Raw genomic sequence first — 17,383 nt, forward strand, 5'->3', positions numbered from 1 at the left:
TAGTGATGAGTGGAGCCGGAACAGGTTGGGGAACAGACAACGGCGTAACCATATAGATGAAAACATGTCCAGAATGTCCCTTTGACTGACCCTCGGTCTCTACACGCAGTTACGGGTTAATAAACCATGGGTGACATGTGGTAGTCATTGTGACATGTTTTCCAACGTTAAAAGCTAACCGTTAACATATTCCAAAAGGGTTAGTCCTGAGGAAAGAGTTCATAAGTATAGCCCCCACAATTCTGAGGTTTTTCTTTGATGACCTGAGGAAAAAAAATATATGTTTCTTTCTCAATTTGTGGCAGGTTGTTGTTGTTGTTGTTGTTGTGGTAGCGGCCATCTTGAATGACAGCACGGGGTCATAGCAGGGTTATGTCAGTTGTCATAATTGATATGTTAGGATGCCACGACTTGTCATAACACTGAGCAACTGCTGCATGCCTATTCTGGACAGCCACTTCACTCAAACATACAGACACAATCTGTAACATTTCACATTGATACATCCAAAAACCCATACAACCATATATGAAGACCAAGGTCCATATTTACAAAGCATCAGTAGGAGTGCTGATCTGGGATCACGGTCCCTTTTGTCCATATCATCTTATTCATTACGATCTAAAAAAGGCTCAACTGATCCGATATCAGCACTCCTACTCTGAGATGCTCGATACATACAGTCCCCTGTACTTCAAAGCTATGACAGTCAATCAAATCAAACCCGTCACATTTGGAGCCCAGCTTCGGAAAACCCAACAGTCCCATAAGATGCACACAACCTCAATTTGCTTCTGAGATGAAACGGATACAAGCCAATTTGACTGACTTCATCTCACCCGAGACAGAGTCAAATCAACCACACATACATCATTTCCAAAAAGCACATTACACACAATGCAGAAGGAGTCTCTTCCCTTATCAAAGTGTGGTAATTTTGAACTTCGTAAAATCAATTGAACAAAGTAAATAGGGGTTGGTAATTTAATCAAATACAGCCCGGGGGCTGAATGGAAAATGTCCAAATTGAATTAACCTGCACTTTAATTAACATGCATACTGGTTTCTGGAGCCTACAGCCAGAAAAGAACATTGTTCCATTAGAGACTTCTGCAGTGCCCTGTCTTCTGGGGCGGCGGCGTGCTGCCCTGTCTTCTGGGGCGGCGGCGTGCTGCCCTGTCTTCTGGGGCGGCGGCGTGCTGCCCTGTCTTCTGGGGCGGCGGCGTGCTGCCCTGTCTTCTGGGGCGGCGGCGTGCTGCCCTGTCTTCTGGGGCGGCGGCGTGCTGCCCTGTCTTCTGGGGCGGCGGCGTGCTGCCCTGTCTTCTGGGGCGGTGTCCCATTTGACATAACCTGGATGTAGATAGAGAACCAGAACCCAAGCACCACCACCACCAAGTGATCCCCACCACCACCACCACCACCGGATGGACCCATGGTTAAAACACCAGGCTGGAAGAGGCACACACACATTCTCACACGTGTAAACCCTCTAATAGCGACAGCCAGAGAAGAGGGGGTTTCGAGGAGCGGCGGTACAGTCTAGTGGGTGATGGTTCTTTGGGCTCACCTATCACTGCAGGAGCCCTTGGGGTGCCCTGCCCCGGGAGAGGAGGCGGCGGAGGAGCCTGATGACCAGGAAGTGGAGGAGGGGGGGGTGGGAGAGCGGACATTGGCGGGACTGAAACGAGTGCGTCAGAACCACTCCGTTAGTGACTGATTGGGGGTTTCAAGCTGGTTGGCAACGTTGGTGTTAGGTACCATCTCACAACACTTTTATAGACCATTAACACATGAACATTTCATACAACACCTTTGCAAGAAGAAGGCAACAGGCACACACACACACGCCGCTGTGGCTATACAGTATGGAGTGTGCGTTACCATGGTGACAGGCTTACAGACAGCTCTAGTCTCGCTGGCCTGATATCCTGTCACTAATATCCAGCTCTGTCTCCTTTCTCTCTCGACCTCAACAGGACACCTCGTCTCACACTGCCAAACTCCCTGTTCCGTTTCCAACTACAAAATCACCTGTAGTCTTCAATTCTCTTTACCTTTGAGCCGCCCCCTAATACAGGATGGCCTCTTTACACACAGAGGCAGAGAGACGGCGAGAATCTCAGAACACAATAGGTCGTTATGAGCCCTCTGTCTGGTAAAATTAGCTTTGTTCTAAAAAACCTCACTCACTCAGTCCTCCAGCAGCACAACTCATTTACACTTTGTTTAATTGTGGCGTTTATATTTTCTCCTTGTGTGATGTGAGTGTGTGTGTTCTGTGCATTTTCTGTCTGTGCTAGTACTCACTTCACGATCTGGATTTTCAATGAGAGAGTAGTATGTGTTTATGGATGAATGTTTCTGTAGTCACAATGCACACACAGAGAGAGAGACAGAGAGAGAGAGAGACACAGAGAGAGAGAGAGAGACACAGAGAGAGAGAGAGAGAGACACAGAGAGAGAGAGAGAGACACACAGAGAGAGAGAGAGACACAGAGAGAGAGAGAGAGACACACAGAGAGAGAGAGAGAGACACACAGAGAGAGAGAGAGAGACACACAGAGAGAGAGAGAGACACACAGAGAGAGAGAGAGACACACAGAGAGAGAGAGAGAGACACACAGAGAGAGAGAGAGACACACAGAGAGAGAGAGAGACACACAGAGAGAGAGAGACACACAGAGAGAGAGACACACACAGAGAGAGACACACAGAGAGAGAGACACACAGAGAGAGAGAGACACACAGAGAGAGAGAGAGAGAGAGAGCGCCACACAGAGAGAGAGAGAGAGCGCCACACAGAGAGAGAGAGGAGACGGTGGCTTAGGAGTGATAACACACAACAAGATTCCAACATACCCAGTGTGATTGACCCCATGTTCCTATACAGTACAGTTAACTCCCACTCACCTGGTCCAGAGTTGGGAATGGAGGGCGTAGGCACGGCGATGGGAATGCCAATACTGCTGCTCCCGCTGTTCTCCCTGCTACCACTACCCCCACTGCTACCACTGGAGAGAAAGGGAAAGAAAGAGAGAGAAGAAATGTATTCAGGGCAACCCGCAGAGGAGACAGTAGGTATCTCTTGTGCACACAGCTGGTATGCCCATGTCCCATTTAGAATCCTACAACGCAACCTGTCAGTCACAGGGAGAGAGGTAACAGCCCTTCAGAACCACTACACCATTTATATTGTGTCTGGAGGACTTTACATTCATCAAGAATGTCAAGATTGACATTCCATGCAGCAGACATGATTCCACTGAGCCTGGTACCAACAGAACACAGCTGGACACACTGTGGTCGATACAGTACATCTACAGTGAGTACAAAACACTAAGGACACCTTCCTAATATTGAGTTGCACCCCCACCCCTCCTTTCGCCCTCAGAACAGCCTTAATTCATCAGGGCTTGGACTCCACAAGGTGATGAAAGCGTTTCACAGGGATGCTGGCCCATGTTGACTCCAATGCTTCCCACAGTTGTGTCAAGTAGGCTGGATGTCCTTTGGGTGGTGGACCAGTCTTGATACACACGGGAAACGGTCTTTAACCGGCCTCCTCCCTTTCACCTACACTGATTGAAGTGGATTTAACACCTTTCACCTGGTCAGTTTGTGTCATGGAAAGGTGTACTTAATGTTTTGTACACTCAGTCCATACCATAGGAGAGGCATTATGTCAAAGCCTATAAGCCCCGCCTTAGCCTCCAGGTCAGCTGCAGGGCGTCAGGTCAATGGTCTAGCTAGGAATCCCTAGAAGGATGGGAGGGGAAGAGTCAGGGGTTTACTATGACTGGGTGATCCAGTGAGAATGAGAAAAGGGGTAAGATAAGCCCCCCCCTGTGTGAGATAAGATAAGCCCCCCTGTGTGAGATAAGATAAGCCCCCCCCGTGTGAGATAAGATAAGCCCCCCCCCGTGTGAGATAAGATAAGCCCCCCCCCGTGTGAGATAAGATAACCCCCCCCCCGTGTGAGATAAGATAAGCCCCCTCTGTGTGAGATAAGATAAGCCCCCTCTGTGTAATAATGCACATTTCCCATCCTGTCTGCCTTTCACGGTCAGTTCTCTCTTGCCATCCCTCTCAGTAGCTGAAATCAAATCACCTCCCTCCCTGCCTCCCTTGTCTATAGCGCTCCATCTCCAGGTCCATCACTCCTCCTACGCTCGTCTGTCTCAGCCTCTCCTTTCTGTCTCTAGCCCAACCACGTCGCCAGAGATCAGATTTCATATAAATCAGACCACCACAACACGGAGTTGGTGAAAGCTTGACTCCCACCATGCATGTACTGCAGTGGTGCACAGCTCCCAACCTAGAAGGCTGCAGTATGTCATTTTTACACTTGATTGAGTTTTTGCTCCTCCATAACTGTAAAAGTCACTGATATCGTTTGAGCAATTCAAGTTAAGATGAAATAACACCTGGTTTGAAAGACCTTAAATGGTTGCTGATAGACAGGTAAGGACAAAAAGCGGCAGTCTTGCTGGCAGTCTTGGTATTGAACACAATTTATCGTACATATCCATGATATTTGGTGAACCATTTGTCCTGCAGTATTGATGTGTGGTAACATATCAAATTAGTTTAAAGCATATTATAACCATATTAAATGAGTTTAAAGCATATTATAACCATATGAGTTTAAAGCATGTTATAACCATATCAAATGAAGGTACCACATCTACTCATCTAAAACAGGGCAAACCTGCTCCCTGCTGAAGATGCACTCTCCCATGACTCAATGGTGGAGATCGACACAGCGAGAGAGAGAGAGCGCGCGAGACAGCGAGAGAGAGAGCGCGCGAGACAGCGCGAGAGAGAGAGCGCGCGAGACAGCGCGAGAGAGAGAGCGCGCGAGACAGCGAGAGAGAGAGCGCGCGAGACAGCGAGAGAGAGAGCGCGCGAGACAGCGCGAGAGAGAGAGCGCGCGAGACAGCGCGAGAGAGAGAGCGCGCGAGACAGCGAGAGAGAGAGCGAGCGAGAGAGCGAGAGAGAGCGCGAGAGAGAGGGCGCGAGACAGCGCGCGAGACAGCGCGAGAGAGAGAGCGCGCGAGACAGCGCGAGAGAGAGAGCGCGAGAGAGAGCGCGAGAGAGAGCGCGAGAGAGAGCGCGAGAGAGAGCGCGAGAGAGAGCGAGAGAGAGCGCGAGAGAGAGCGCGAGAGAGAGAGCGCGAGAGAGAGCGCGAGACAGCGCGCGAGACAGCGAGAGAGAGAGCGCGCGAGACAGCGCGAGAGAGAGCAGCGAGAGAGAGCGCGAGAGAGAGCGCGAGAGAGAGCGCGAGAGAGAGCGCGAGAGAGCGCGAGAGAGCGCGCGAGACAGCGCGAGAGAGAGCGCGCGAGAGAGCTTTTAAACTCGGACAAAACAGAGATGCTTGTTCTAGGTCCCAAGAAACAAAGAGATCTTCTGTTGAATCTGACAATTAATCTGGATGGTTGTACAGTCGTCTCAAATAAAACTGTGAAGGACCTCGGCGTTACTCTGGACCCTGATCTCTCTTTTGAAGAACATATCAAGACTGTTTCAAGGACAGCTTTTTTCCATCTACGTAACATTGCAAAAATCAGAAACTTTCTGTCCAAAAATGACGCAGAAAAATGTATCCATGCTTTTGTTACTTCTAGGCTGGACTACTGCAATGCTCTACTTTCCGGCTACCCGGATAAAGCACTAAATAAACTTCAGTTAGTGCTAAATACGGCTGCTAGAATCCTGACTAGAACCAAAAATTTGATCATATTACTCCAGTGTTAGCCTCCCTACACTGGCTTCCTGTTAAGGCAAGGGCTGATTTCAAGGTTTTACTGCTAACCTACAAAGCATTACATGGGCTTGCTCCTACCTATCTTTCCGATTTGGTCCTGCCGTACATACCTACACGTACGCTACGGTCACAAGACGAGGCCTCCTAATTGTCCCTAGAATTTCTAAGCAAACGGCTGGAGGTAGGGCTTTCTCCTATAGAGCTCCATTTTTATGGAATGGTCTGCCTACCAATGTGAGAGACGCAGACTCAGTCTCAACCTTTAAGTCTTTACTGAAGACTTATCTCTTCAGTAGGTCCTATGATTAAGTATAGTCTGGCCCAGGAGTGTGAAGGTGAACGGAAAGGCTGGAGCAACGAACCGCCCTTGCTGTCTCTGCCTTGCCGGTTCCCCTCTTTCCACTGGGATTCTCTGCCTCTAACCCTTTTACAGAGGCTGAGTCACTGGCCTACTGGTGTTCTTCCATGCCGTCCATGGGAGGGGTGCGTCACTTGAGTGGGTTGAGTCACTGACGTGGTCTTCCTGTCTGGGTTGGCGCCCCCCCTTGGGTTGTGCCATGGCGGAGATCGTTGTGGGCTATACTCGGCCTTGTCTTAGGACGGTAAGTTGGTGGTTGGAGACATCCCTCTAGTGGTGTGGGGGCTGTGCTTTGGCAAAGTGGGTGGGGTTATATCCTGCCTGTTTGGCCCTGTCCGGGGTATCATCGGATGGGGCCACAGTGTCTTCTGATCCCTCCTGTCTCAGCCTCCAGTATTTATGCTGCAGTAGTTTATGTGTCGGGGGGCTAGGGTCAGTCTGTTACATCTGGAGTATTTCTCTTGTCTTATCCGGTGTCCTGTGTGTATTTAAATATGCTCTCTCTAATTCTCTCTTTCTCTCTTTCTGTCTTTCTCTCGGAGGACCTGAGCCCTAGGACCATGCCTCAGGACTACCTGGTATGATGACTCCTTGCTGTCCCCAGTCCACCTGGCCGTGCTGCTGCTCCAGTTTCAACTGTTCTGCCTGCGGCTATGGAACCCTGACCTGTTCACCGGACGTGCTTGTTGCACCCTCGACAACTACTATGATTATTATTATTTGACCATGCTGGTCATTTATGAACATTTTAACATTTTAACATTTTGACCATGTTCTGTTATAATATCCACCCTGCACAGCCAGAAGAGGACTGGCCACCCCTCATAGCCTGGTTCCTCTCTAGGTTTCTTCCTAGGTTTTTGGCCTTTCTAGGGAGTTTTTCCTAGGGAGTTTTTCCTAGCCACCATGCTTCTTTCACATGCTTTGCTTGCTGTTTGGGGTTTTAGGCTGGGTTTCTGTACAGCACTTTGAGAATATCAGCTGATGTACGAAGGGCTATATAAAAATAAATTTGATTTGATTTGATTTGAGAGCGAGAGCGCGAGAGAGAGCGAGAGCGAGAGCGAGCGAGAGCGAGAGAGCGCGCGAGAGAGAGAGCGCGCGAGAGAGAGAGCGCGCGAGAGAGCGCGCGCGCGAGAGAGCGCGAGAGAGAGTGCGCGAGAGATTGCGCGAGAGATTGCGCGAGAGATTGCGCGAGAGAGAGCGAGAGAGAGAGCGCGAGAGAGAGCGAGAGAGAGAGAGAGCGAGAGAGAGAGCGAGAGAGAGAGAGAGCGCGAGAGAGAGAGCGAGAGAGAGAGAGCGCGGAGAGAGAGCGAGAGATTGCGCGAGAGATGCGCGAGAGATAGCGCGAGAGAGAGCGAGAGAGAGCGCGAGAGCGAGAGAGAGCGAGAAGAGAGAGCGAGCGAGAGAGAGCGAGAGCGAGAGAGAGAGCGAGAGCGAGAGAGAGAGCGCGAGAGAGAGAGCGAGCGCGAGAGAGAGAGAGAGCGAGAGCGCGAGAGAGAGAGCGAGAGCGAGAGCGAGAGAGAGAGAGAGCGCGAGAGCGAGAGAGCGAGAGAGAGAGCGAAGCGAGAGAGAGCAAGCGAGAGAGAGAGAGAGAGAGAAGCGCGAGAGAGAGAGCGAGAGAGAGAGCGAGAGCAGCGAGAGAGAGAGCGCGAGAGAGAGAGCGAGCGAGAGAGAGAGAGAGAGAGAGAGCGAGAGAGAGAGAGCGAGAGAGCGAGAGAGAGAGCGCGAGAGAGAGCGAGAGCGAGAGAGAGAGCGAGAGAGAGCGAGAGAGAGAGAGCGCGAGAGAGAGCGAGAGAGAGAGCGAGACGAGAGAGAGCGAGAGAGCGAGCGAGAGAGAGAGCGAGAGAGAGCGAGAGAGAGAGCGCAGAGAGAGCGAGAGAGAGAGAGCGCGAGAGAGAGCGCGAGAGAGAGAGAGCGAGAGAAGCGAGAGAGCGCGAGAGAGAGAGCGCGAGAGAGAGCGAAGCGCGAGAGAGAGCGAGCGAGAGAGAGAGCGCGAGAGAGCGAAGCGAGAGAGAGCGCGAGAGAGCGCGAGAGAGAGCGACGAGAAAGCGAGAGAGAGCGCGCGAGAGCGAGAGAGCGAGAGAGAGCGAGCGAGAGAGCGAGAGAGAGCGAGCGAAGAGCGAGAAGCGAGCGAGAGAGCGAGAGAGAGCGAGAGAGAGCGAGAGAGCGAGCGAGAGAGAGCGAGAGAGAGCGAGAGAGAGCGGAGAGAGAGAGCGCGAGAGAGAGAGCGCGAGAGAGAGAGCGCGAGAGAGAGAGCGGGGAGAGAGAGAGCGCGGAGAGAGAGAGAGCGCGAGAGAGAGAGAGCGCGGGAGAGAGAGAGCGAGAGAGAGAGCGGAGAGAGCGGAGAGAGAGCGACGAGAGAGCGAGAGAAAGCGCACGAGAGAGCGAGAGAGCGCGACGAGAGCGAGCACGAGAGAGCGAGCACGAGAGAGCGAGCACGAGAGAGCGAGACGAGAGCGCGAAGAGAGAGCGACGAGATAGCGAGAGAGAGCGCACGAGATAGCGAGAGAGAGAGCGCACGAGATAGCGAGAGAGAGAGCGCACGAGATAGCGAGAGAGAGAGAGCGCACGAGATAGCGAGAGAGAGAGAGCGCACGAGATAGCGAGAGAGAGAGAGAGCGCACGAGATAGCGAGAGAGAGCGCCACGAGATAGCGGAGAGAGAGCGCACGAGATAGCGAGAGAGAGAGAGCGCACGAGATAGCGAGAGAGAGCGCCGCGAGATAGCGAGAGAGAAAGCGCACGAGATAGCGAGAGAGAGAGCGCCACGAGATAGCGAGAGAGAGCGCACGAGATAGCGAGAGAGAGCGCCACGAGATAGCGAGAGAGAGCGCCGAGATAGCGAGAGAGCGCCACGAGATAGCGAGAGAAAGCGCCGCGAGATAGCGAGAGAAAGCGCCGACGAGAGAGCGCACGAGATAGCGAGAGAGAGCGCCGCGAGATAGCGAGAGAGCGCACGAGATAGCGAGAGAGAGCGCACGAGATAGCGAGAGAGAGCGCACGAGATAGCGAGAGAGAGCGCACGAGATAGCGAGAGAGAGCGCACGAGATAGCGAGAGAGAGCGCACGAGATAGCGAGAGAGAGCGCACGAGATAGCGAGAGAGAGAGCGCAAGAGATAGCAAGAACAAAGGGGAGAGAAAATAGCAAAGTAAGGGAACGGGAGTAGCATGTGTGCCAAAATGATAGAGGGACAAGAGAAAAAAAGAGAAAAGTGACGTAATATTTATGACCATCTCAGTCAGCAGCACAGCCTTCTTAGCTAATGAAACAACTTCAAAATCACTCGTGACTCATATCTCAGCTCTCGCAGCGTGGCTTTCTGACGGACACATTTCAGTGATCGTGGCAGGGGTCTAAATGTACAGAGGACTTAGGACTTTCGAAGGACACTTTACGCCGGCGGTCTTGAGGAACATTCATTCCCAAACGGCTGAAGCCTTCCGGGTCTTGTCAGTTGAATGTTGGATTTACAGTATTTGGGCGGGGGAGCTGTGAAAGCACATTAAGCTGATGGATTTAAGTGTAGAGATTAGAAATGTTTGTAAAACATGGGGGATACAAAGTATTTGGGGGGGGGGGTTCCTTTTGTCATACCCATGTTAGAACACAGAGGCTGTGGGAGAAAAATTCAGAGCTGTTGAGTAGGACAATAGTATATGTGTGTCCCCATCGGTCTGCGCGCAGATTACATTTATTTAACTAGGCAAGTCAGTTAATAACAAATTCTTATTTACAATGACAGCCTATTGGGGAACAGTGGGTTAAATGCCTTGTTCAGGGGCAGAACGAACCTTGTCAGCTCGGGGATTCGATCCAGCAACCTGTCGGTTACAGGCCCAACGCGCGTGTGTACGCGTGCCTGTGTGTGTGTGTTTTACTGGTTAGTATCATGGCAATGAAACAAAACACGAAGCGGATTTAAACATCTTCAGGAAAACAGCCCTTATGTTGGAAATAAACATTTTCCAAGCACACAATATTTTACAAACAGCAGGTTTTTTTTTTTAAAAGGACCAAAGAGATGTCTGCTTCATGTAAAAAATATTGCGATACTGGTATGGTCAAATTTTTAACATTGTAGTAATTTAGGAGACGCTCTTATCCAGAGCGACTTACAGGAGGAATCAGGGTTAAGTGCCTTGCTCAAGGGCACATCGGCAGATTGTTCACCTAGTCGGATCGGGTTTCGAACCAGAGACCTTTCGGTTACTGGACCGCCGCTCTTAAACGCAAGGCTACCGGCCTCCCTAGCGTGTTAGTTACCTGTGGGTTCTTTGTCTCTGGTTGAGAGAAGCAGTGCGCCCAGGGCTGTGCTGGCTGCCTAGACGAGCGGGGCTGGTCATGTAGTCGTTGGGTACTGTGGGCGGTTTCACCGGCTCCAGAGTTTTATAGGGCGTATTGCGTCTGTCAAAGTCAACCAAAGATAGAAAGGGGGGGGAGATAAAAAGAGAATAAGAACAGAATGAATCATAATGCATGAGAATCAGGGGTCCGTTTACTTTTTTCATAAATGGTTTTCATCTACCAATAGGTGCCCTTTGCAAGGCATTGGAAAACCTCCCTGGTCTTTGTGGTTGAAATTCACTGCTTGACTGAGGGATCTTACAACCAACAAAGACCAGGGAGGTTTTCCAATGCCTTGCAAATTGTATGGTTGGTGTACTGAGATGAGTTAGTCATTCACAAATAATGGTAAACACTATTATTGCACACAGAATGAGTCTATTTAACTTGATGATTTGTTAAGCACATTTTTACTCCCAAACTTATTTAAGCTTGCCATAACAAAGGGGTTGAATACTAAAATTATTGACATCAGCTTTTCATTTTTAATATAAAAAAACAATTAAAAAAAACAATTCCACTTTGACATTATGGGGTATTGTGTCTAGGCCAGTGACACAAACACTCAATTTAATCAATTTTAAATGCAGGCTGTATCACAACAAAACGTGCAATAAGTCAAGGGGTGTGAATACTTTGTGAAGGCACTGTAGATCAATGAATACAAAAATATCCTCATTGAAAATAATGGAGAAAATGTCCCTATTCACAAATGGAAGTTACCTCTTAAAATGTGAACGTTTCGTTGGAATGCAATAGAATGCAACACCACGATCAGTGGCAGACTGGACATCTGGCATTCCAAGCAAATGCCAGACGGGCTGGTCTATTTCTAGCCCCAGTGGGCCTGTCTAACGAGGTTTTTGCACAAAAATATAATTATCTGGCTCATAATAGGGTCCTCAAGGGGAAAAAAGAAAATGGGCCAGTGTGGGGGCCTCGAGGAATAAAATGGGCCGATGTGTTAGAAATACCAGGGTCGATTTCTGGTCCCAGTCTGCCCCTGGCCACGATGTACATGTGCACCCAATCCCACATGTGTAAATGTACTTGTTACATACATGCACAGCATACCAACAACATAGTAACCTTTTCCACAACCTTTATTAAAAGACCATGGCCTCAACAAACTGCAATGCTCTTAACAGTAACAGTCAGTGGAAATCTGCACAGGACCATTCAAAATCCAACTTATCTATTCAGCTGGATGTTCCACAGCAGTCACTAAAGCCCAGAATTAGTGTTACACTGCTATTTTATATAAAAGATCAGGACGTGACTAACTCTGTGCACCGGCTAGGATACCAAACGCCCTGCCTTCTAACATGTTGGCTCAGTTAATAGTGGTGATAAAAAGTGATTCATTCATTTAAAAAAATAAAAAAGACCTCTTACCCTAGAGTGCCACGCCCTGACATCGGCCCTGTCACGGGCGGCGGGCTAGGCGGCTTCTGTGTCGGCGGATTGGTCCTCGATAGTGTTCCTCCTCCTCTGATTGGCTGATTATTTCCATGCTGCTGTTGAAAAGACAATAAATCAAGAAAGTATTTTAAGACATTTAACATAGTGGTAGCATAAAAGACTAACTAGTATGACAACAGACAAGTACTAAAGCTGATAGGCTTCCCAGATTCAGTATGCTACATCATTACTGAGACATTCTGGCAAATGAGCAGAACTGGTCTTTAACCAAGTCACAGGGTGGTTGGCCAGGTAAAACCCACAGGGGCTTCCTGCTAAACATCGTCACATGTTTGTTTTGGACATGGCGTTCTATCAAGCACATAAAAACAAACATATAATCAAAGCCAATAACTAAAAGGCCACGCCACAGCTAACGTTTGAATTTTTCATGACTCCTGGGGTTATTGTTTTATTAAGAGTTATAAATATTCAAAAAAAAGGTGCATACTCATTTTATCTGGAAAACCCATACAGCAGATAAGATCATCATACACAGCTACACATATGAACAGCTTTTCAACACATACATGTCAACATATCTATCATATCATGATACAGTGCCTTCGGAAAGTATTCATTCCCCTTGACTTATTCCACATTTTGTTGTGTTACAGCCTGAACTCAAAATGTATTAAATATTTTTTTGGAAATCATCCAGCTACACACACAATACCCCGTAATGCCAATGTGAATTTTTTGGGGTTGAAATGATTTAAAATGAAACACAGAAATCTAATTTACATAAGTATTCATACCCCTGAGTCAATACATGTTAGAATCACCTTTGGAAGCGTTTACAGCTGTGAGTCTTTCTGGGTAAACCTTTAAGAGCTTTGCACACCTGGATTGTACAATATTTGCACATTATTCTTTAAAAAAAAACTTCAAGCTCTGTCAAGTAGGTTGTTGATCATTGCTAGACAACCGTTTAAGTCTTGCCATAGATTTTCAAGCCGATTTAAGTCAGCTATAACTAGGTCACAAAGGAACGTCCAATGTCATCTTGGTATGCAACTCCAGTGTAGATTCGGCCTTGTGTTTTAGGTTACTGTCCTGCTGAAAATGTGAATTTGTCTCCCAGTGTCTGTTGAAAAGCAGACTGAACCAGGTTTTCCTCTAGGATTTTGCCTGGGCTTAGCTCTATTCTGTTTCTTGTTATCCTAAAAAAAAAAATAATAATCCCTAGTCCTTGCCGATGACAAGCATACCAGTGGAGGCTGGTGGGAGGTGCTATAGGAGGACAGGCTCATTGTAATGGCTGGAATAGAATTATTGGAACAGAGTCAAACGTGTGATTTCCATTCCAGCCATTACAATGAGCCCGTCCTCCTCTAGCTTCTCCCACCAGCCTCCACTGAAGCATACCCATAACATGATGCAGCCACCACCACACCTGAAAATATGAAATGGTGGCCCTCAGTGATGTGTAGGATTTGCCCCAAACATAACACTTTGTATTTTAGACATAATGTTCATTTCATTGACACATTTGTAGCAGTTTTACTTTAGTGTCTTGTTGCACAGGATGCATGTTTTGGAATATTTTTATTCTGTACAGGCTTCCTTTTTTTTCTGTAATTTATGTTAGTATTGTGGAGTAACTACAATGTTGATCCATCCTTAGTTTTCTCCCATCACTGCCATTAAACTCTAACTGTTTTAAAGTCACCATTAGCCTCATGCTGAAATCCCTGAGCGGTTTCCTTCCTCTCCGGCAACTGAGTTCGGAAGGACGACTGTATCCTTTTAGTGACTGGGTGTATTGATACACCATCCAGAGTGTAATTATTAACAATAGGTTCTCTTTGTGAGGCATTGCAAAAATCTCCCTGGTCTCTGTGGTTGAATCTGTGGTTGAAATTCTCTGCTCGACTGAGGAACCTCACAGTAAATGATATGGTTGGGGAACAGAGATGAGGTAGTCATTAAAAAAATAATAATGTCCATGCAACTTATTGAGTTGTTTAAGCACATTTTTCTCTTGAACTGATGTTAGCTTGCCAAAACAAAGCGGTTGAATACTTGACTCAAGACATGTCAGCAGCTTTTAATTTAATTCATTTGTAAACATTTAAAAAAATATATATATATATTCCACTGACATCATGGGGTATTGTGTGTAGGCCAGTGATACAGCCTGAATTGAGGTTTTGTAACACAACACAATGTGGAAAAAGTCAAGGGGGTGTGAATACTTTCTGAAGGCGCAGTATATTGTCATGATGAGTTGTGCTCCTAAGCCTCTAATAATGACGGCTACAGCAGCAGTTGGACTAGGCCTACTTGTACTATGGATTGGTTTAGGGGGAAATAAGGAATCAAATACATGAATATTTTTTTTTTTTCGGTTTAAACAGCTATCAATAGTAGACTACTATAGCAAGATGGGTCATGTGACAAACAGGACTTACCTTGGCTTTGAGCCACTTAACGTGGGTGGAAGAAAGAGAGAGAGAGAAAGAGAGAGAGAAGGTATATGTCAAAATCGCCATGTCTGAACGGTAAAAGAACCCACATTACAGGAGACTTTACCACATTATTTACACCGAGTAAACATTTCTCAAGACCTGGGCAACAGTTGTTTGATGTCATTGCACTGCACCATAACAGTGTGGGTCCAATGGTTGTTTTTGTCCTCTGTGTTGATTCATATCTACCACACCTACAAGTAGGAATTCTCACAAATCCATTGGATGTTGCCATTGCGCATTGACATGGGTATTTCAACACCTCAATGCGTCATACTACTGGATAAGGTCAAAAATAAATAAATAAATATATATACACAAATACAAAGTCCTTTTGTATCTCCCCTTTGGAAACAATGTCAGTTCAGCGCATATGTTCAAACTGTCCTGCATCTTGGTGTAATTTTACAAATGATCATGAATGCTGAACCTGTGCACTTACGCTCTAGGAAGAAAAGCAATTTCTCATAGACAAGTGCTCTGTAATTTATGTTTGAGAGAGTCAAATAGAAGGAACAGCTAGTTCACGCCACGGGACTGCTCTGCACTACGACAAGCACCAAGACAAGTGGGTCATCAATTATGCAGGCTCCCTATTGGGCCATTCCGAGCGCATCACAAGAAACAAGATAAAACAGGAGGTTCTTGGGAAGGCCAATGTTAGGTAGATTCATCAAATGTAGTATGATGAAGCTATGTATGGTTTATTCAAATCAAGAAAGTGGGAGAAAGTGACACTGTGGAAACGAGGGTGCACCAAAGCTAAATTCTGGGGGCTTTTTTGTTGTTGAAATATGGCTTATTATTAGGCTACAGGCACCAGTTCTTTCAGACAGGACCATGTTGACTGATTATTATTAGGCTACAGGCACCAGTTCTTTCAGACAGGACCATGTTGACTGATTATTATTAGGCTACAGGCACCAGTTCTTTCAGACAGGACCATGTTGACTGATTATTATTAGGCTACAGGCACCAGTTCTTTCAGACAGGACCATGTTGACTGATTATTATTAGGCTACAGGCACCAGTTCTTTCAGACAGGACCATGTTGACTGATTATTATTAGGCTACAGGCACCAGTTCTTTCAGACAGGACCATGTTGACTGATTATTATTAGGCTACAGGCACCAGTTCTTTCAGACAGGACCATGTTGACTGATTATTATTAGGCTACAGGCACCAGTTCTTTCAGACAGGACCATGTTGACTGATTATTATTAGGCTACAGGCACCAGTTCTTTCAGACAGGACCATGTTGACTGATTATTATTAGGCTACAGGCACCAGTTCTTTCAGACAGGACCATGTTGACTGATGATTATTAGGCTACAGACACCAGTTCTTTCAGACGGGACCGTGTTGACTGATGGAGGTTGTTGTCCCAGTCCAAAACCAATGGGATTAGCATTTCAAACTGTAGCTCAAAATCCCACCATGCTGCGATCTCCATTGTAGGGATTGAGCAATGGGTGAAGGCTAAGGCAGAGTGGGGTTGGGTCAATGTTCAGGCCTGAGTGAGTCTAAGCAGGATTTGCCAATGCTATATGCAACAGAAGAGTTTCAAAAAGAGTAGATGCATCCTCCTGGATGACTGAACCAGACTGCTCATACAGTACCAGTCAAAAATTTGGACACACCTACTCATTCAAGGGTTTCTCTTGATTTTTGCTATTTTCTACATTGTAGAATAATAGTGAAGACATCAAAACTATGAAATAACACATATGGAATCATGTAGTAATCAAAACCAAATTTAGATTCTTCAAAGTAACCACCCTTTGCCTTGATGACAGCTTTGCACACTCTTGGCATTCTCTCAACCAGCTTCACGAGGTAGCAATTGCACATATTAACTTTTAACAAGGCATGTGTGTTAAATAAAATGCATTCCAGGTGACTACCTCAAGAAGCTGGTTGAGAGAATGCCAAGTGTGCAAAGCTGTCATCAAGGCAAAGGGAGGCTACTTTGAAGAATCTGAAACATAAAATATTTTGATTTGTTTAAGACTTTTGGTTACTACATGATTCCATGTGTGTCATTTCATAGTTTTGATGTCTTCACTATTATTCTACAATGAAGAAAACAGTAAAAAAAAAAAAAAACCCTTGAATGAGTCCAAGCTTTTGACTGGTACTGTACATAGATGTCAGCCAAATCACTGCACAGATCCATCAGTCATTATAACCTGGATTGCCTGAATAATGATCATATTGACAGATTGGAGCGATTTGTTTGGTTACTTCTAGGAAGTTTTTCCTAGTCACTGTGCTTCTGCATCGCTTGCTCTTTGGTGTTGTAGGCTGGGTGTCTGTAAAGCACACTGTGACAACTGCTGATGTAATAAGGGGCTTCATAAAATACATGTGATTGATACATTTGATTGACAGATCCATATTGATAAATGCACTGACACAGTGCTAGACCTGGGCTATGACGTGAACGATATGATTAAAGTGTAAAGGGCAGGCTATATGCCGATACTGCTTACACAGGGATGAGAAGATGTGCTGAGCTAAGGGCCCTAGGAGGAAAAGATCTGAGTCATCAGACAGCACTACGGAAGGCACCTTCAAGACATGTTGAGGACACTTACTATATTATAAACATGCCATCTACAAGCACTCGAAATGCGTTTCCCCCCCAAAGAGTGACTGGAAACTGTTTCGTAAACAGTCGTAAACGTTTCTGGAAGTACACATCATCACTGGCAGCCGAGTTAAGGAGGCTACATTTTGTTCCCCCGTGTATCTAATACGACTTACCAAGGACGAAAAAGAACACATTCGCTGAGGAAACAAAGTCTGAAGCAACATCTGACGTCTCCCCTGCATTCCTGAAAACGCTGACAAGATCAAGCCTCATCGTCTGCCGTAGTGTTGTGAGAAAGACGACGCCGGCCATACGCTTTAGGAGAGAACACGGTGATCCTCTGGATGAGTGAGCAGCTTAGACCATCGATAGAATGTCACAGAGTTC

At 47.0% G+C, this 17,383-nt stretch overlaps 1 protein-coding gene across 21 annotated transcripts in view; it reads right to left on the minus strand.

Moving 5' to 3' along the window:
- The window catches only part of LOC106590302 (abl interactor 1), a 64,885-nt gene that overhangs the window by 6,273 nt on the left and 41,229 nt on the right, over positions 1-17,383 (minus strand). For 6 of the 21 annotated variants that reach the window (XM_014181171.2, XM_014181170.2, XM_014181161.2 and 3 more), the window contains 5 exons: positions 14,346-14,360; positions 11,866-11,987; positions 10,390-10,530; positions 2,911-3,011; positions 1,568-1,678 (listed from right to left, as the gene is read on the minus strand). In XM_014181171.2, coding sequence (XP_014036646.1) covers positions 1,568-1,678; positions 2,911-3,011; positions 10,390-10,530; positions 11,866-11,987; positions 14,346-14,360 — 490 coding nt within the window. The remainder of the gene's footprint in view (positions 1-1,567; positions 1,679-2,910; positions 3,012-10,389; positions 10,531-11,865; positions 11,988-14,345; positions 14,361-17,383) is intronic. The other 15 variants (XM_014181159.2, XM_045710882.1, XM_045710885.1 and 12 more) reach the window with 7 other exon arrangements.

Source organism: Salmo salar, chromosome ssa29, assembly GCF_905237065.1.
Source record: "Salmo salar chromosome ssa29, Ssal_v3.1, whole genome shotgun sequence".
Classification (NCBI taxonomy): Eukaryota; Metazoa; Chordata; class Actinopteri; order Salmoniformes; family Salmonidae; genus Salmo; species Salmo salar.